The sequence below is a fragment of the Haematobia irritans genome, chromosome 3, assembly GCF_050003625.1.
Source record: "Haematobia irritans isolate KBUSLIRL chromosome 3, ASM5000362v1, whole genome shotgun sequence".
Taxonomy (NCBI): Eukaryota; Metazoa; Arthropoda; class Insecta; order Diptera; family Muscidae; genus Haematobia; species Haematobia irritans.
Genome location: NC_134399.1, coordinates 210,568,330 through 210,589,046, shown reverse-complemented (window position 1 = coordinate 210,589,046; position 20,717 = coordinate 210,568,330). Strand labels below are relative to the sequence as shown.

At 34.9% G+C, this 20,717-nt stretch overlaps 2 protein-coding genes across 6 annotated transcripts in view; both read right to left on the bottom strand.

Annotated features, from left to right (window-relative positions):
* The window catches only part of NFAT (nuclear factor of activated T cells 3), a 218,097-nt gene that overhangs the window by 114,977 nt on the left and 82,403 nt on the right, over positions 1-20,717 (bottom strand). Inside the window, exon 1 of one of the 5 annotated variants that reach the window (XM_075302601.1) lies at positions 4,176-4,400. The exons of 3 other annotated variants lie outside the window; for them this stretch is intronic. The gene's annotated coding sequence lies outside the window, so the exon portion shown is untranslated. Of the gene's footprint in view, positions 1-4,175; positions 4,401-20,717 lie in introns of those variants that run through there. One more of the 5 variants, XM_075302605.1, reaches the window with a different exon arrangement.
* On the bottom strand, positions 8,532-17,891 carry LOC142231934 (uncharacterized). The gene is made up of 3 exons (XM_075302606.1): positions 17,689-17,891; positions 17,402-17,511; positions 8,532-10,279 (listed from the first exon to the last, which is right to left on the bottom strand). The coding sequence occupies exons 1-3, from the start codon at positions 17,762-17,764 to the stop codon at positions 9,152-9,154; spliced, it is 1,314 nt and encodes a 437-aa protein (XP_075158721.1). The 5' UTR covers positions 17,765-17,891; the 3' UTR covers positions 8,532-9,151.

Sequence of the window (20,717 nt, the reverse complement as noted above, 5' to 3'; positions counted from 1 at the left end):
AGCTTCAAATTGCACAAAAACCCGTTTGGGACTATAGATACAAATAAAAGTTTGACAGATTTTTTTATAAATATACAATTTTGACAAAATTTTGTATAGAAATAAAATTATGAAAATATTTTTATATCGAAAGATATAAAATGTTGACAATAATTCTATAGAAATAAAATTATGACAAAATTTTCTACTAAAATAAAATATTGACAAAATATTCTATAGATATAAAATTTTGAAAAAATTTTCTATACCAATAAAAGTATGACAATATTTTTTATTGAAATTATATTGTGACAAAATTTTCTATAGAAATACATTTTTCTAAATTTTTTAGAAATAAATTTTTCTAAATTTTTTAGAAATAAAATTTTCTATTTTTTTTTGAAATCAAATTTTTTATAGAAATAGAAATAAAATTTTTTGTAAATTTTCAATAGCAATAAAATTTCTTATAGAAGTAAAATTTTCCAAAAATTTTTTATAGAAATAAAATTTTCTAAAATTTTTTAATAGAAATAAAATTTTCTAAAAATTTTTTATAGAAGTAAAATTTTCTAGAATTTTTGTTAAATAAAATTTCCTAATTTTTTTTTTTAATAAAATTTCCTAATGTTTTTTAAATCAAATTTTTTGAACATTTTCATCTTGTGAAAATTTTCTATAGAAATAACATTTTTTGAAAATTTTCTATAGAAACACAATTTTGACAAACTTCTATAGAAATATTTTTTTTAAATTTTCTATAGAAGTAAAATTTTTTGAAAATTTTCTATAGAAGTAAATTTTTTTGAAAAATTTCTATAGGAGTACATTTTTTTGGAAAATTTTCTATAGAAATAAAATTTCTACAGAAATACAATTTTGACAAATCCTTTATAGAAATAAAATTTTGACAAAATTTTTATAGAAATAGAAACCAGTTTCATATAGTTATCACAGTAATTGTTGTTGACTAGAAACGAGACATTGTGTGATCGTTCGCCAATCAGGTGAATTCAGCAATGTCTTTAAAAATAGATTTCGATTTGTTGGTACATTAGTGTAGTAACAAATCGAAATCTAAAAATAAGATTAAGGGATTGTAAAGTTATACGAAAAGATGATGCACAGTGCGGGTGAAAAATTGTTAAATTTGGGAAAAATAATACTCGTATGTAAATTTCATAAGAAATTAACATAAAAGAACCAAATTGAATCATCTCACCCGGCCAGATCTCGCTAAAGACTATGGAAATGTGTAGTGGCCAACACTGAAACATATATGTATAGTCAGGCTTGCGAGATGGGTATCTGGCATTTTCTTTTCAGTAACTTAATGATGTCAACTCCCTTAATCTTCCTGTCCAATAAGCTCGAATAAATATTGTAATAACTTCTAAAATTCGATTCTGTTCCAGTAATTTCTATGTCAAACGTGCACCACGCGCTGGAAAGTCAATTATCGAAAATATCGATAAAATCATGATCACTATGATACCGTCATTTAATTTTGTTTTTATAGAAATTATTATAGAAATTTTATTTCTATAAAAAATTTTATTTCTATACAAAATTTTATTTCTATAGAAAATTTTCTCACAGTGTTGATTGCCAAAGAGCTTAAAATTGGGACTATTTTAATAAGGATGGATAAAACATAAGCTTGGTGCCACCCAATTTAGATAACAAATAAAAACTTCATAGGCCGAACTTCCATCGAATAATCGTTGCTGAATCGCTAAATATTGTCCCATTTCTGAAGCGATACCCGCCATGTAAGAAAACTTCATATTCTGAAGGCAAAAAAATGTAGTTAAAAATTGTTAAAAAGTTTACAAATGTTAAGAAATTCTAAACTATGAAATTCTAATATGAATTTAGTAAATATTTATGATTCATTTCTGTAAATTTCTCTTTTTTAGTTCATTTAACTAATTTACACAAAAAAAAACTTTAAAGTGAGGGAAACTTTCTCATATATGAACTCCAAAATAAAGTTAAATTAACTGTAGTGCCCTGGTGAGTTTACTGTTGTGTTTTTTTTTTTGGTTTAGTGTAATTAATGCTTTCAATTTCATGTAAAAATATTGGTTTTCTACTTTATACTGCAGTTGATACTATTTTTTAATTTAATGTTAACTTTTTGTGGTTTTATTAAAATTTAGCTTTCGATTAGTTTACATGATTTTTTTATTCACTGAACTTCATTATAGGTTTATGTAGTTTAACGGGTTTTTGGAACAATTGTTTCCTCAAATTTTTTTCATTTTTTTTTTTCTTTTTAATATTTGCAATTTATAGTTTAAAGCTAACAAACATATCTATTTAACACTGAAAAATTTCTCATTTTTTAGACATTTTTATTATTTTTCTTTTTACTATTGAAAATATTTGTTTTCTTCTGTTTATAAATATTTGAAATTTTGTTGTGATTTTTACTTGGTTTATTTTCGTCTGGTTTAATTTCATTTTCTATCTGATTTTTTGCTTTATATTTAAATAAATTTCTGTCAAAAACATTGTTACACTTAATTTATTCAATGTAAAATTTTCCAAAAGAAACTAATCCTTTGGAATATGTTTGCAATTATTTTTTAGAAAATTTCCTTTTGAAAAAATATTGAAATTTTTCCTTGTCTGATTCGAGAATAAACAAAAATATTTCGTTTTTCGAAATCATCAAGATTAATGTCGTGATTTTTGTTTTTAATTTAATTGTTTTGTTTTTATTTAATTATTCAACGTGGTTTTGAATTTATTAAAATTTTTCATTTGAGATAGATTCACATTTTGCAATAAATATTAAACACGTTTTTTAGTTTGATTTAATTCTATTTCGGCTAATTTGTTTTTTTTTTTTATTATTTCATTTAAACGTAGTTCTTTGCGTGAGACGTTCCTTCCTAAGAGTTATATGTTCCATCTGTTGTACGTTTTTCAAATCGTGAATTCTTTGAGTTTTGTTTTCTTTTCTTTACTAAAAAAATATTTTTAAATGATTTTTTGATTTCTTTGATTATTTTTTTTTTTGTTTAAAAAAATGATTTAATTATCGTCCATTTAAATTTTCTGGTTAAAAAAACCAAATTAAATACTTCAAACTTTTAGTATAGATTCCATCCTTTGTTTCTTCAATTTGATTTAATCAATTTTTAAACTATATTTAATTTTTCTATTTTATTCTTTTTTTTTTGTCACTAATTTTTTCATAGATAATTTTTTATTACATTTACTGAAATGGCTTCATTTCAAATGGATTATTTTTCATATAAAAACCTTGGAGGGAGTTTTGTAACTTTATTTATTTTATTATGGTCAATTAAATTTTGCATTTTTTTAATTTTTTTCCAATAAGTTTTACAGCATTTTTTAAGTTTTGTTTACAAACTTTTCGCTTTTGCCATATTTATATAAATTTGTAATTTAAATCATTTAATTTCACATTTGAAAAAGTTAACTTTAATATTTAATTGCAATTCAATTAAATTTTCTCTTTGGAAAAAAAACGAAAATTGAAATACTTGAAAATTTAGTAGAAAATTATTTTTTTCCACTCATTGTTTTAGTTATATTTAATTTTTCTCTTTTTTTTGTTTCACTTTTTCATTTTTAAATATTTATCATAATTTAATTTTCAAATCATATACTTCATTTCATATCGATTATTTTTAACGGAGATTTGCTGCTTTATTTATTTATTTTGTTTTGTTCTATAAAATTTTTGTTTCATTTTTTTACATTTAAAAAAACCTGATAAATTTTTATTGCATATTTTCAGTTTTGGCTTATTTATATAAATTTACTGATTAAATCATTTGCTGTTGCCGTACATTAACTACATGAGATCTTGCTACAAAAAATATATAAAAATATTTAAATTTTTTGTCAAACGATTTTCGTAAACACTTATGTATTTTGTATCAATTTTTTTATTGATAAACTCCAGACTATTTGATTTGTAATTTCAAATTTTTTTGTATTATTATTATTTTTTTTTTTTTGAGATTCTTACATTTTTTATTATTTTGTTTTTTTCTTTGCTTGTTATTTTAAAAGAAAAATATCTAAAAATATTTTAATTTTTCACGAGATTTTTGTAAACACTTTGTATTTTTATTATTTTTTTAACTCCCGAATTTTTCATTCATAACTTGAATTTTTATTATTATTTATTTATTTATATTTCAGGTAGTTCTTACGTATTTCTTCTATAATATTTTGTTTTTCGTTGTTTCGAAATACCGACGGTCTGTTTTTCTTTTTTCAATTTCAATATAAACCGCAAATCTAAAGAAAATTGAACACAGTCATGTCTCTCTGAGTTGATTTCTTTCGGTAGGTAGATTAGTTGAACGGTAGGTAGCACGAGGTTTGAATGAATACTATCGCTTGAAAACAAATATACCGATATTAAAAACAAAACGGCCAGACAACAACTGAGATACTTTTCTTGTATTGGACCGGCGGCGATTATACGAGAATATTGTCTCTTACTAGAGATATAGAATACATCTGTTTCATTATGATCAATCGCCAAATATTCTGAGAGCGTTTTGGGGATACTTGTTCACAAAATACAAATCCACAACACATACGCACGTTAATCGTTCTCATTTCACTTGATTGTACACTTGTTTGGCAAAAAAATAAATAAAATAACAGAAACTCTCTTATCGAAAGAAGCTTAAAAAAGAGAAACTACGAGTAATACAACTATTCATTCGTTACGTTATCAATAAAATTGAGATAGGTAGAAAACAATCTTAGGTTCTCTTGCTCTCTCAGTGTAAGCAATGAACAACAGTATAACAATAAGCGAAAAATACAATTGTGGGTTTTGGTGACGACTCCACGATGACGATTATTATGTTGGGTATTGGGGGGCGGGGGCGCATTTTACCGAGTTTGCGATCGGCAATTATAATAAAAACAACAACATCAACATTGATTGTGATAATGCTAAACGCAGACGACGACACAACAACAGCAATCGTAACGAAACACACATTCTCTACTCACTAAATACCTCCTGACAGACAGCAACAGTCACTCTCATAGGTCGCTGACAGAGACCAGTCAGATAAGATAAACAATAATAATAACAATAAAAACAACAAGAACAAAAACTCATACGTATGACTTAAACAAACTCGGCACTCGATCATTCATACCTGTTGATGAGATGATGTCTGTCGTGCGCCAATATGAAGTAACGACAGAGCAGCACTCGTCTTTAATCGAATTTGTGAAGAACTGTCTAATACACAGTGGTTTGAAATGAGTCGTTTTCATCGTAGAGAGGTATCAAATTTTTAATCTGATTCAGATGTTATGAAAAGCTAGTTCAAATTACTAAGGTTAGATAGTTGGAATAGAATGTTTTACGCACAGAAAAAAGCTAATGTTTGTGGGAAAAATTATTTTGTTTTTTTTTTTATTACTAAGAAGAAATAATTTTGTGATAGTTAGTGATAGTTAAAAATCCAAATATGACAGGAAATTGTCGTTATTTTAACAAAACATTATGAAAATCTCAAAAATGAACTATTTTTTAGTTCAATTTTCGCACAAGGTAATTCCCAGCAAAAAAAGCATCGCCAAAATAATAATGAAAATGTTCTTTTTGGATCCGGAAGTGGTGCAAAATTGACGCAGAAGCGATGAATTTAACATGGGCTTGTCATAGGACGGAAGTGATCCATTTCAACAGCCGTTGCACTGAATTTGCATCACTTCTTTAGGTGTGATCCGAATTCAATGTTTTGGATGTGAATTAAGACATTTTGTGATATTTTGAAAAATAAATAATTTTTAAATTTTTTTATGAGTTTTAATGCATTCTTACGCTTGTGTGGAACATTTGGCATCAAATATTTTCAAAAATTCGTAATTTTTTCAGATTGGATTTAGCATTTTTTTTCGACAAAATTCAAATGATTTATACCATTTTATAAATGCTTACCCTGTTTTTAACCTATTTGAAACGAAAAAAGTTAAAATTACCCAATAAAAGTATGGAAAAACCAAGTTATAAAAAAATTGAATTAAAAGAACTTCCTGGGTAGTTAAAATAAAGAACATAATTGGGAGTGCATCTTCTGGAAGTGCTTTTAAAGTTGTGCCTTTGGAAGAACTTCCAAATTTTTTTGCTGGGTTCCCATTTATTCACCTAAACCAGTTTACTTTTTACGCATAGATGTATCTGGAATCATTACATAGTCACCAATACCATGTACATTTTCTTCGTAATCATTTAATTTATTATCTTGTATAACAGGTTGACTGATAAGTCCCCGGTCTGACAAATAGATGGCGTCGATAGTATTAAATGCATATTATTTTTATATAGTACCAACCTTCAAATGATTCGTGTCAAAATTTGACGTATGTAAGTCAATTAGTTTGTGAGATAGAGCGTCTTTTGTGAAGCAACTTTTGTTATTGTGAAAAAATGGAAAAAAGGGAATTTCGTGTTTTGATAAAATACTGTTTTCTGAAGGGGAAAAATACGGTGCCCCAGGGAAATCAACAATAATTGATTGGTATGCAAAATTTAAGCGTGGTGAAATGAGCACGGAGGACGGTGAACGCAGTGGACGCCCGAAAGAGGTGGTTACCGACGAAAACATCAAAAAATCCACAAAATGATTTTGAATTACCGTAAAATGAAGTTGATCGAGATAGCAGAGGCCTTAAAGATATCAAAGGAACGTGTTGGTCATATCATTCATCAATGGGTGCCGCGAAAAACAACAACGTGTTGATGATTCTGAGCGGTGTTTGCAGCTGTTAACTCGTAATGCACCCGAGTTTTTCCGTCGATATGTGACAATGGATGAAACATGGTTCCATCACTACACTCCTGAGTCCAATCGAAAGTTGGCTGAGTGGACAGCGACCGGTGAACCGTCTCCGAAGCGTGGAAAGACTCAAAAGTCCGCTGGCAAAGTAATGGCCTCTGTTTTTTGGGATGCTCATAGAATCATTTTTATCGATTATCTTGAGAAGGGAAAGACCTTCAACAGTGACTATTATATGGCTTTATTGGAGCGTTTGAAGGTCGAAATCGCGGCAAAACGGCCCTATATGAAGAAGAAAAAGTGGTGTTCCACCCAGGGCTGTGGAGTCGAGCCAATTTTGCTCGACTCCGACTCCGACTCCAGCATTTTTCATCAGCTCGACTCCGACTCCGGAGTCGACTCCGGGTAATATAACTAAATCTCATTTTAATACCACAAATTTGTAGTTCTATTGTGGGGGTGCCGTAAGTGGATCGATATAAAGTATCGTATTTATTTATGTGTGCAAAAAAAGGTCTTAATTTCACTTTAGATGCCAATTGAACTCTATATTTCAAATTTAGGGCAATGTTTAATAAATAAAATAATGATATAAATACCCATCATAATATGAGAAGATATCAACAGTATATGTATTTGTGGACCAAAATTATTGATACTATCTCAAATCCTTTAAATTTGTTGCGAACTATATACATGAATTTGAATCTGAATCTATTTAAGCAAAATTGTATATACTTCTACAAAATCTATGTACTTAAAATTTAAAACTAACGTTATGGGATGTAACACAATTTTAACAAAAAATAAAAATGCAAGGAAAGTCTAAAGTCGGGTGGGCCGATTATAATATACTCTGCACAACTTTGTATTTAGATCTACATTTTGATAAAATCTCAAATCAGACTTCTACAAAATCTCGGGCAATATTTGGGAAATATTTATAATTGTTTAGACAATTTCGCAAAAATGCATTTAATATTCATTCATTGAAAAATTTGAAAATTTGAGTCATTTCTACAATTTTTTTTTTGTGTCTAGTAAATAAAATTTTGACTAAATTTTCTATAGAAATAAAATTTTGGCAAAATTTTCTATAGAAATCCAATTTTGACCAAATATATAGAAATAAAATTTAGAATAAAATTTGGCTAAATTTTTTATAGAAATAAAAGTTTGAAAAAATTATTAATAGAAATACAATTAAAAAAAATTGTGTATTAATTTTACAAAATTTTCTATAGAAATAAAATTTTGCAAAATATTCTATAGAAACAAAATTTTGACTAAATTTTATATAGAAATAAAATTTTGGCTAAATTTTATATAGAAAAAAATATTTCTATAGTAATAAAATTTTGAATACATTTTTTATAGCAGTGAGTTTCAGTGAGCATCAGTAAGAAAAAAATTTGAGAAAATTTGCTATAGAAATAAAATTTGACAATTCTTTCTTATAGAAATAAAATTTTGATAAAATGTTCAATAAAAATATGATTTAAGAAAAAATTTTGTGTAGAAAATACAATTCTGCAAAATATTCTACAGAAACAAAATTTTGACTAAATTTCCTACAGAAACAAAATTTTGACAAAATTTTCTATAGAAATAAAATTTTGACAAAATTTTTCTATAGAAATAAAATTTTGACAAAATTTTCTATTGAAATAACATTTTGACCAAATTTTCTAATAAAAAAATCTATTACTATTGAATGCGTGGCATAAAAGTAGAAAAGAAATAAAAAGGCACTGGTTTAGAATTTGAACCAAAATGTATGGGCTTTATTTAATAAATTATTGTTCGTCAAACAATATTTACCTTCGTAGAAGCGAGAGAGTCTCAAAAGAGAATGACAAAAAAAGCTTGGATGTCGAAAGGCGGGGGTTGATGACATTTGACGTTAGAAAATGTCCTTATTTTCGTACCGAAAAGCAGAAAAAGTATAGACAAATTCTAACGGCGGGATTACACTTGAAAATGATTATATGATTTAACAAAAGCTAAGAAAACGGCATTTGAACTTAAACATTGCCGCCCGCCTTGCAACATCCTGCCATGTTGCAAAATTTAAAGTAATATTAATTATATGTTCAATTTAAATAATGAAAGTATACAGAATGTACATTTCAGTTAATAAAAAAAGGAGCATTTTATTTTAGTTCAATTCTGTTTTTTCTTGTTATGGTTTCCAATTCATGTTTCATTTTTTCAAAAACAAATTCATATTTACAAATGTGCTCGTCAAGCACGCGATCGTAAATGGACTCGTTAAGCCCGATCGATTTTTAAATTTCAAATAAATTTGACTCGGAAGAGCCGGGTGTCGAGGACTCGTTAAGTCGGAAGACAATGGAAGATTGTCTTACACCCAATTATATGTTGCATGGACCCGAAATAACCCACCCAAACATTGTGAGTTGGGCCCATGGGAAACCCGGGCTAGAATATGTTTGTGGCCTCATTATTTTGTGGTAGACCTCTGGACCAAGGACAATCGCTACATGTGAAGCTTGATAAAAATGCGGGTCAGCTAACTGTAGCCCGGCAAAGTGATCCTTTAGGGCAGGATTCACGGACTCCGAAGGAGAAGTTATGTGGGTCAAATCCACAATTCTTGCCGATACCCCTAATCGTTGCGATGGGTCATGTGATGATGCGACTGAGACCTGACAGAACACTTCTGGACCCACTGCTACAGGACTTAGCCGAAGTTCCTCGGCCAATGACCGACAAATTAGACTAAGACCTGCGCAAGGGTCCAAAAGCGCCCGGACAGGAACTCGCCGATCATTCAACTCTAGCTGAATGACCATTGTCGGCCCGAGCGTAGCAACGGGCTGAATCGCCATTACGGGTCGGGGAGCTGATGAAGTTGACGGCTGATAAGATCGGACAGAAGGGTCAGACGTAATATGCGGACGAATAGAGGATCTACCAGGTTTTGGAGGAACTCCGGATTTTTGTCTGGGAGCAGACTTTGTAGCAGGGCGGGACCGATCAGCGCTATTCTTTGCATGATTATGCAGCATGGTGTGATGGTCACCGTTACAGTGCTTACACCTGTGTAGACTGGGACAGTCACGAACAAAGTGTGTGGCGTCAAGGCAATTACCACAACATTTATGAAGCGCTACGGTACGCAGCCTTCGTTCAATGCGCATCGCCCTGAACTCTTTGCAATCACGTAAGTGATGCTTTGCCTTGCATATGACACATTCTCTTCTGCCACGTTGAATATTCGAACCCTGGTTCTTTCGAACTGGTGCCGAAAGGGGTGGCGAAGCCACAGATAATTCTCCTGGAGGAACTCCAGGAGCCGTCGTCAACGGATTTTTATTGGTGGAAAGGTCGGCCAGAGTGGCAGGATCAGCAGTCGTGCTGATGGTGGATACATCGGCCAGAGGTGCGATGGTTGGATCGATTTCCCGTTCCTCATCAGACATGGGGACGTCGTCCTCAAAATCAGGAAGGGTAGAGGCCATCTTTGCTATGTTTTCCATCTATGAAAATATAGAAAGATTTCGATGACGGAACGGAAAATCAAATTAACAAAATGGTCAGAATGACAAGAAACCGTAGGTCGCCTTACAACTTTCCGTCCTATAGCGATTCGAAACGCGGCCATCAAACCTAAGATTTTCACGCTAGCAAAATCCAGTGAGGACGCGAGTACAACGCAAAATGAACTTATTTTACCTCCGTAAGAGGCACAAGTTTAACTACGGGACGCCGTATAACGCCATTTTCGGTTTTAACATCCGCGACGCGGACTCGACCGTCAGTACCCGGATGAATATCAACAATACGACCTAACTTCCACGAAGTGGGGGGTAATTGCTCATGTCGAATGACAACTAAATCGTCCTTCTGCATATCCCGTTGAGGAAATTGCCATTTGTAGCGTTTATGCAAGCTCTTCAGATACTCGTCTTTCCACCGTAAACAGAACTGTTGAGTTAGAGCTTTCATCTTTCTGTATCTGTTAACAATATGCAAAGGCGACTCATCAATAACGGGCTCCGGAGGAGCGAGGATCGACGATCCAACCAAGAAATGACCTGGCGTGAGAGCCACTATATCATGCGGACTATCATTCACCGGACAAAGTGGACGAGAATTAAGGCAGGCCTCAATTCTAGCCAGAATGGTAGAAAGTTCTTCAAACGTGTATTTGAAGCCATTGGCGTGCTTTCGAAAATGAAGCTTAAAGCTCTTTACTGCGGCCTCCCAGAGACCGCCCATATGTGGAGCTCCCGCCGGAATGAATTGCCAAGACAACTGTTGATACAAATGTGCGGAGCACAACTTATCGCGGCTCTCGCGCAGCACAACCTTGAAATCCCGCTCAATTTCCCTAGATGCTCCAACGAAGTTGGTGCCGTTGTCGGAAAATATTGTTCCGGGACAACCACGGCGGGAGACAAATCGATAAAAAGCCGCCAAAAAGGATGTCGTCGACAAATCAGATGTAGCCTCTAAATGAATAGCTTTCGTAGAAAAGCAGACAAATACGCAAACATAACCTTTGGTTACCTTACAAGCGCGACCTGTAAAGGATTTGACCTCAAATGGGCCCGCGAAGTCCACACCAGTAGTGGCAAAAGGTCTAGAAAGTGTAGTACGCTCTGGTGGAAGCGCGGCCATAATCTGGGAGCAAGACCGCTTCCTGTCCAAAAAACAGCGCTTACAACCATTTATGGTCTTTCGTATCAAAGAAGTCAGGCGGGGAACCCAGTACTCAATCCTCAAAATGCGTAGCATCAATTGATTCCCCCCATGTATGGATATCAAATGGACGTACCTGGCCAAAAGAGCAGCAAACCGACTATTGTAGGGTACAATAATCGGATGACGCTCTGAATATGCCAGTGTAGGGGAACGTGCCAAGCGCCCGTTGAGCCTAAGCACGCCTGATTCATCCAAGAATGGATTAAGTGGCAACAAAGAACTTTTCGGACCAATAGGTTCCTTGCGTAACAAGGAAGCGTATTCCTCCGCATAATAAGCCTTTTGAGACAGTATAGCCAGACGTCGTCTCACGTTTTTAAGCTCCAAGCTCGTCAAAGCCGTGCTGCGATAAACGTGGTGACCCCTATGGGCAGGATGGGTCCTATGTAAAAATCGAAAGACATAAGACAGAACTCGTAAAGCCCTGTCCAAGGACGAAAATCTCTCTAACACATCCTCATAATTCGAAAAAAATGTGGTATGAACCTTGACAGCGCGCAACTCAACATCTGTATCAAGGGGGACGGAGTCCCGAATATCCCACTGAGACCGATCCTGGCGTAGCCAGTGTGGCCCATGCCACCAAAGTCGGGATCCAGCCAATTCCGAGGGGGTAACCCCCCGGCTACCCAAGTCAGCGGGATTTTCCTCAGAGCGTACATGACGCCAATTCTCACCACCTGTAATATCCTGAATCTTGCTGACACGATTGGCAACAAACGTAGTCCACGTAGATGGAGGTTTGCCGAGCCAGGAAAGGACGATCGTCGAATCCGTCCAACAAAATATTCCCTGAAGTTGTATATCAATCTCGTCGAGGATACTCTTTAGCAATTCGGAGGCCAAAACTGCTCCACACAACTCTAATCGGGGCAGAGACACAGACTTAAGCGGTGCGACTCTGGTCTTACAAGAAAGCAGATGAGTGCATATATCACCATTCGGAGTCAAAATACGAATGTATACCACCCCCGCGTATGCCTTCTCTGAGGCATCAGAAAAAACATGCAATTCTGCGCCACAATCAGGCGAATAGTTAACCCAACGCGGTATTTGAATCGAATTAACGTCGCGGTAACATTCGACAAACCTTCGCCATTCCCGTTCTGTCGTAGACAGAAGCGCATCATCCCAACCAATCTTGTCAGACCAGATCTGCTGCATTATCACCTTGGCAGTAACTATGATAGGGCCTAACCAACCTAGTGGATCAAACAGTTTCGCAATGGCAGATAAAGTATCGCGTTTCGTAAACCGAGACTTGTCCGGGAGCGGACTCATGTCAAAGTAGAATACGTCCAGCTGGGCGTTCCATCTTATACCAAGAGGCTTAGAACTGCTAGCTTCTACAAACGTGAGAAGCTCAGCATCAATCAAATGGCCCGTAGGGAGGCCCTCGAGAATGGTACGATCATTCGCAGTCCACTTTCGCAGCTCAAACTTGGCAGAAGATAGAGCGGCAATTAGCTGATCCCTAGACCTAATCGCAGTATGCAAATCATGGTAGCCCGTCAATACGTCGTCAACGTACATGCACCTCCGTAGGATGTGCGCAGCAAGAGGAAAGTCATTCTCCGTGTCGTCCGCCAATTGCAACAGTGTCCGTATGGCTAGAAATGGAGCACAATTTACTCCAAATGTTACAGTTTGTAACTCATAGTCCTGGATAATGTTTTGCGGAGAATCCCGAAATAGTATTCTCTGCAGACAGGTCTGAGACGGGTCAACTCGGATTTGGCGATACATCTGTGTGATGTCGCAATTGTACACGAATTTGTACAACCTCCATCTCAAAATGAGGAGGACCAAGTCAGTTTGTAGAGTCGGACCGACATGTAAAATGTCATTCAGGCTATTGCCGGTAGACGTCTTATTCGAGGCGTTGAAAACCACTCGAAGCTTAGTCGTCCTTTTGTCGGGGTTAATCACGGGGTGATGAGGTAGATAACAAACTGGGGCGTCTGTTGGCGTAGCCGAAACTGGCCTCATATGACCCAAATGTAAATATTCTCGTATGACGTCGTCATATACCGTCTTAATTTGTGGTTTTCGCAAGAGGGATGCCTCATTTCGAAGAAATTGTCTTAAGCAACCCGTCCTTGAATTTCCTAAATCGATTTGTCCACAGAAATCAGTTTTGAGCGGAAGTGTAACAATGTATCTTCCCTCAGAATCCCGTCTAGTCGTTCTCTTGTAATTGTCCTCGCAAAACTTATCTGATGCAGATAAGAGAGGGCGTCGGGGAATCTCCTCAAGTTCCCAAAATCGGAGAAGTGTCTCGTCAAGACCGTTTTCCTCGTGGAGGTCCACTGCAGTCGTGAAGACTGAAATATTCGAGGAAGGGATAGGACCCGTGACAACCCAGCCGAAGACTGTGTTTTGTGCTAGTAATGATCCCAAAATATTCGTTCGCGTACCCTCCAACACAATTTTCGGATAAAGATCCGCGCCCAAAAGCAGGTCAACAGGACGACAAACAAATAAATTGGGGTCAGCCAAACGTAGATTTGGCATACTAGACACAATGTCACGATCTAGAGAAAAGGATGGCAGGTTGCCGGAAATGTTCGGAAGAACATACGCTGTAGTCTCCAGTAGGAGCGACTCATCTAGTGGGGTACCAATGCAAAGTGAACAAAGTTCTCTCGACGTGATCGAAACACTTTGATTCACACCAGAAATTGTAGCCGAAGTCGAAGACGTACTCAGTCCAAGTCGGTTCCGCAATCCTTCCGTAATAAAGGATGATTCCGAAGCGGGATCTATTAAGGCCCTAGCAGGATACGTGATACCCTGGTGAACGATATTCACCATTGCAGTTCCTAATAATACATTTCCAGTACGCGAAGTGTGGAATACCTGTCTACTGGACGTCCCTGACACAATGCCTGTCGATGTAGAAGGTTCATTGGCATCCACTGGCACCGGTACGGGATTCCGTGAAACTGGTGCGGGAACGATAGGAGCAGTCCCGGGACCAGTCGATGTTTCCCTATGCAAAAGAGTGTGGTGTCTTCTACCACATTTACCGCAATCATATGCGCTGGGGCAATTAGCTGCAATATGTCTGCGGGACAGACAATTCATGCAGCACTGATGGCTCCTAATAATATTCATCCTCTCACGAACTGAAAGATTATGAAACCTAGAACACGTTCTGAGGTGATGATGTCGTCGACAGAGAACGCATAATCTGTCAGGAGAGGATTGGGAGGAAGGAGGCGTACTTGATGGGGAACGAGTCGTTTTCGCATTCGTGAAATGCGAGCGAATTCTTTTGTTGGCCGGAGGCCTGGCGTCAATGCCGCGGATATCGCGAAGACATGTCAATGTCTGGATTCTTTCCGTGAGAAAGAAGTCCAAATCTGACCAAGAAGACAAAGCAGACTTGTCCTTAATACTCTGCTCCCAAAGTGTAACAGTACATTTCGGCAACCTCTGAAGGCATAAAAAGACGAGGATGGGATCCCAATCGTCAGTGGCCACATCGTAGATGGACATTGTCGAAATGCATGTCGAGATACCACGTTGTAGTTTCTTCAGTCCTGAACTGGTCTCAGACTCCAAGACTGGCAAATCAAATAATAATTTGAGTTGGTGGTTCACCAAGAGGCGGGTATTATCATAAGTACCCTTTAGCGCCTTCCACGCAAGAGCGAAGCTTCTATGCGTGAGCGGAAATTTCGAAACCACATCGCGAGCTTCACCACTGGTTTTCTTGAGTAAATGACACAATTTTTCAATATCGCTAAGTCGGCTATTGTTAATGTATACCGCTGTGAAGAAATCTCTAAATGTCGGCCAATTGAGAAAATCGCCGTCAAAAACATCTATATCACAAGGCGGCAGATTGAGACTGTGGGAGGAACTATTGTCTCCCCTAGAGCTAACGGAAGAACTGTGTGAGTCATCGGACCTATGAGAAACATTCAAAAGTAATGTTTGGTCCTCCAACCGAGACGATTTAGCAGAATGCTTAGATGGTGCACGTAGTTCCTCCAATTTACGTTGAATCGACTCCATGACATTCAGATAACAATTATAAGCCACGTCATATTTGCTGTCAGCAGCGGCGACTGCCTCGGTTGCGTTGCTCTGTGTGGACACAAAGTCAAGACATTCGTCGAATAAGCTCTTAACTTTTTCCCACAAAGACTTAGCCTCGGAACCATGACATTCTAGTCTATAGGCGGTTAAATCATCGTCTCGCAAACTGTGAAACTTCGTTTCAAATCGGACTACTGCGTCAGTTGCTCTTGTGAAAGCAGTCAGTGGTGTAGTAGTCATTATGACCAAGTACTGTCAAAATTAAAGGGCGAAAAAATTGACACGTGATGTCCAAAACTATCGGAAAGAGTATAAATCGATCCAAAAAACTACTTCGATTTGTCGTCGAACAAATGAAAACGCAGTTATTCCTCTCAGTGTATGCGAAAGTTGTATCGTCAACACACAATATTTTTCGCAGTGTACCGAAAGTACTAAAAATGTGAGTAAGGTAACGTGATTACCACAACAACACAAAAAATGAGATCAGAAAATTTCTCACAGTGTACGGAGTACAACCAATTTTTTACAGTGTATCGTCGATACACCAATTTCCTCACAGTGTATTGGAAATACCAGCTAAAATTAGCTCTGCAAGGTAAATTATAAGTATTTTAACTTTTTGTAAAAATTGGCGAAAAATTTCTCCAAGTGTATGAAAACACGTAAAGTTTCTTCCAGTGTATCGTAAATACAAGAAACCCTTTTTCGCGTGGCGAAATATATGCAAAATCTTTATTTGGAAAATATTACAATATTTTCCCAGTGTACCCTGTGTTCCAAAAGATTTTTGCAAGTGTATCGTGAATACAAAAAATATTTTCAGTGTATCGTAGAATACAAAGAATAATTTTTGCGTGGCGAATTATCGAAAAAATTGAAAACTTTATATATTACGAGAGAGTTTCTCTCAGTGTATATATTATCCAAAATTTCTCCCAGTGTACGTAGATACACAAAATTTGTGCAAGTGTATCGTGAATATCACTTGCCAAATGGAAAAATTACAAGACAATGAAAAGTCGTGAACTATAAATTGTAAAATGTCAACTTGACCGATTGTAGGGTGCACGGACTGTAAGATGCACACTACGAAACAGTAAGGTCCAACAACAACAATAATATATAAATAAAAAAGTTTCGTGGAAACTCAAATATGTCAGTATTACGATAATATAATATATAATAAATACTGTTATTTTATTGTTTGTATCGACCGACCGTAGGGTACACTACCACGTAACACGAACGATAATAGTAAACGACCGATATCCGTAGGAATCAACAATAAATACTTTTCTCAATTGAACCTGCAAAAAATTATTTTTATAATTTCGCGCCGTAAGCGACCCACGCTAATAAACCAACGTGTATGCAGTTCGAACGTATGTTGGATGTAACACCTGTGTGCGTACGTGTGTATAGCAAGTTGAACGGCAACTGTATAACACTTTACTATTGATGCCTATTGGCAAACCAATGCTTACAACCAATGCAATTGTTTTTGTTTTTTCTATGCAGATCGAAGATCAAAAAACCAAAAGAAAAACACAACAATGTATACGCAAACAAATGACAAAATACAGCGAAAATTAAATGCAACTTTGACGTTGAATATTTGGATGAAAACAAAGTGGAATTAAACGCACTTTTCAACACTTTAATGAGAATGTAACCGGGTATTAAAGACCGACGGATAATTTAATTTTGTTCTCGTAGAGATTTAATGTACAACCGATATAAAATACGAGTTGTAAAGCGACCGTAGGCGAGTGTTTATTTCTGTTTTTATTTATATTCACAGCGAAGGATATGCTCACTTTTTAATTATCACTGAAAGTACATACCTTGGTTGTTGATAATATAATTATATTTATGTGCAATAAATTGAAAATGCCTCGTAGAGGATGGTGATCGTCGATCGTTTGTTGTTGTTGTTGATTGGCGTAGCCTTTGCCTTCGAAGAAGAAATAAAAAACACCGAATTAATACTTTCCAATAATTATTCGGCTCGAATGGACCAATGAATGCGTGGCATAAAAGTAGAAAAGAAATAAAAAGGCACTGGTTTAGAATTTGAACCAAAATGTATGGGCTTTATTTAATAAATTATTGTTCGTCAAACAATATTTACCTTCGTAGAAGCGAGAGAGTCTCAAAAGAGAATGACAAAAAAAGCTTGGATGTCGAAAGGCGGGGGTTGATGACATTTGACGTTAGAAAATGTCCTTATTTTCGTACCGAAAAGCAGAAAAAGTATAGACAAATTCTAACGGCGGGATTACACTTGAAAATGATTATATGATTTAACAAAAGCTAAGAAAACGGCATTTGAACTTAAACAACTATAAAATATTGGCAAAATTTTCTATAGAAATAAAATTTTGATTTAAGTTTTTATAGAAATAAACTTATCAATAATAAAATTAAATTTTGAAAAAAAAAATAGTGTAACAAACTAAATTTTACAATATTTTCTATAGAAACAAAATTTTGACTCAATTTAAATAAATTCAATAAAATTTTGGCTAAATTTCCCATAGAAAAAAATATTTCTATAGTAATAAAATTTTGAATAAATTTTTATAGAAATAAAATTTTGACAAAATTTGCTATAGAAATAAAATTTTGACAAAACTTTTTATAGAAATAACATTTTGACAATTTTTCTATAAAAAAACAAATTTGAAAAAATTTTCTGTCAATATTCCACATATGTATATGGCCTTAAGATAAAATTAAACAAAATAATTTCGATTGTTCGAAATATTTCAAATAAATTGATATGGGCATTAAAATGGATCGATCCAGCCTATCTGCTAGTCTAGCATTCTAGGAAACATAAAAAGATAGCCGTAATTGGAAGTTGATTTTCATTTACAATCATGCTGTACATTGATCGAATGAATAACGCAATGGAAACTAATTTGCGTAAAAACTTGCTTAGTTACAAAAATGTGAAGTATTTTAAAAAATTTGGTTTAGCCGGAGTCGGAGTCGAGCAAAATTTTTACGACTCCGACTCCGACTCCAGCAAAATCTTCAGACTCCGACTCCAAGACTCCGACTCCGACTCCACAGCCCTGGTTCCACCAAGACAACGCACCGTGCCACAAGTCATTGAGAACGATGGCAAAAATTCATGAATTGGGGTTCGAATTGCTTCCCCACCCACCATATTCTCCAGATCTGGCCCCAGCGACTTTTTCTTGTTCTCAGACCTCAAAAGGATGCTCGCAGTGAAAAATTTTGGCTGTAATGAAGAGGTGATCGCCGAAACTGAAGCCTATCTTGAGGCAAAACCGAAGGAGTACTACCAAAATGGTATCAAAAAATTGGAAGGTCGTTATAATCGTTGTATCGCTCTTGAAAGGAACTATGTTGAATAATAAAAACGAATTTTGACAAAAAAAATGTGTTTTTCTTTGTTAGACCGGGGACTTATCAGCCAACCTGTTAGTTGGATTTTTCTTTGTGCTTTGGGTAAAAATTTTATTAAATCTTTCGAGCCTAAAGTTGCATGTGGGCAACTTTGTACGTTTTGAGACAAACTGTCAGCGATGTTTTTATTTTTGTTTAACTTTGGGCAACTATGGAAGTAAAATTATATATTTTTGGACATGAGACCTAAAGAAAAAAGGTTTGAAAAACAATGATATTGAACATATGTTGGACTTCGATTCGGATTTTCCATTGACGAGAAATGCGGCGATGATGTGGAATACATATCTGCAGTGCTGGGGAGCAATTTGGAAGGAATCTTAAAAACGGAAGAAGCCATAAATAACGGTCTTCTTGGCAACATTCTGGTGGATTAGCACGAATATTGGCGCTTCATTATACTTTGGTCTTTTAGACCGCCAGTTAAAATGCCATGGGTTCAAAACAAAACAAAAAAACATTTTCGTGAATCACGCGTGATTAACGGTTAACTTGAACTAAACTATATTACACACGCAGGTGTCATGCCGATTCCACATAAATAAGTAAATATTTTTCGACAAACTCAAGAAAATTTATTAAAACTATTTTTTCACTTGTTAAAGAAAATTTCTTAGTTTGAAGGAAAAACTTGGAGTTCAAAATTGCAAACAGTACCATACGAAGTTCAAGATGGACATATTATTGGTAAAATTTACAAATGTAAAGAAATTCTGAACTATTTTGTTAGAGATATGAATTTAGTAAATCTTTATGTTTCAGTTGTGTTATAACGTTTCCCCTTTTTAGTTCATTCAATTCAAACAATTATTTAAGTCAAGGAAACTTTCTCAAACAATAATAATTGCATGAACTAAAATATGATTAAATTGGCTTTAGTGCAATATAGGGTTCATTTTTGTATATTTTTTGATACAACTGGTATCAGTATTGTATCTTTTAATTGATTTGAAAATATTTTTTTATCTAATTATACAATTATTATTGCCTGTTTCGGTATCAGGCTAACATGTAATATAATATTTTTTTATATTTTTCTTTGTAATATTAATGTAGCTGAGAGTTGCATTCCAAAGTTATTGTTAATTCATAATATTGTGAGGGATGCAGGACCCAAAATCTACGACAGTGTCCTTAATATTTGACAATCAATTTGAAGAATGTTGCACCTTTTATTCGAATTGAATCGCCTGATATTGAAACAGGCGATTAAAATCCATGATTTTAATTTACAGGAATTTAAGGAAATTGATCAATGGAGTCATTGAAAAGAAAACGCCAGATAAATTCTGTAAACACCTGACATATTTCCGCTTGGGCGAATAAACTTTTCCACAACCTTTAATATAGATTTGGCTGGGAATTATATATAACAGGTTGGCTGATAAATCCCCGGTCTAACAAAGAAAAATACATTTTTTTTTGTCAAAATTCGTTTTTATTGTTCAATATAGTTCCCTTCAAGAGCGATACAACGATTATAACGACCTTCCAATTTTTTGATACCATTTTGGTAGCACTCCTTCGGTTTTGCCTCAATATAGGCCTCAGTTTCGGTGATCACCTCTTCATTGCAGCCAAATTTTTTCCCTGCGAGCATCCTTTTTGAAGTCTGAGAACAAGAAAAAGTCGCTGGGGGCCAGATCTGGAGAATACGGTGGGTGGGGAAGCAATTCGAAGCCCAATTCATGAATTTTTGCCATCGTTCTCAATGACTTGTGG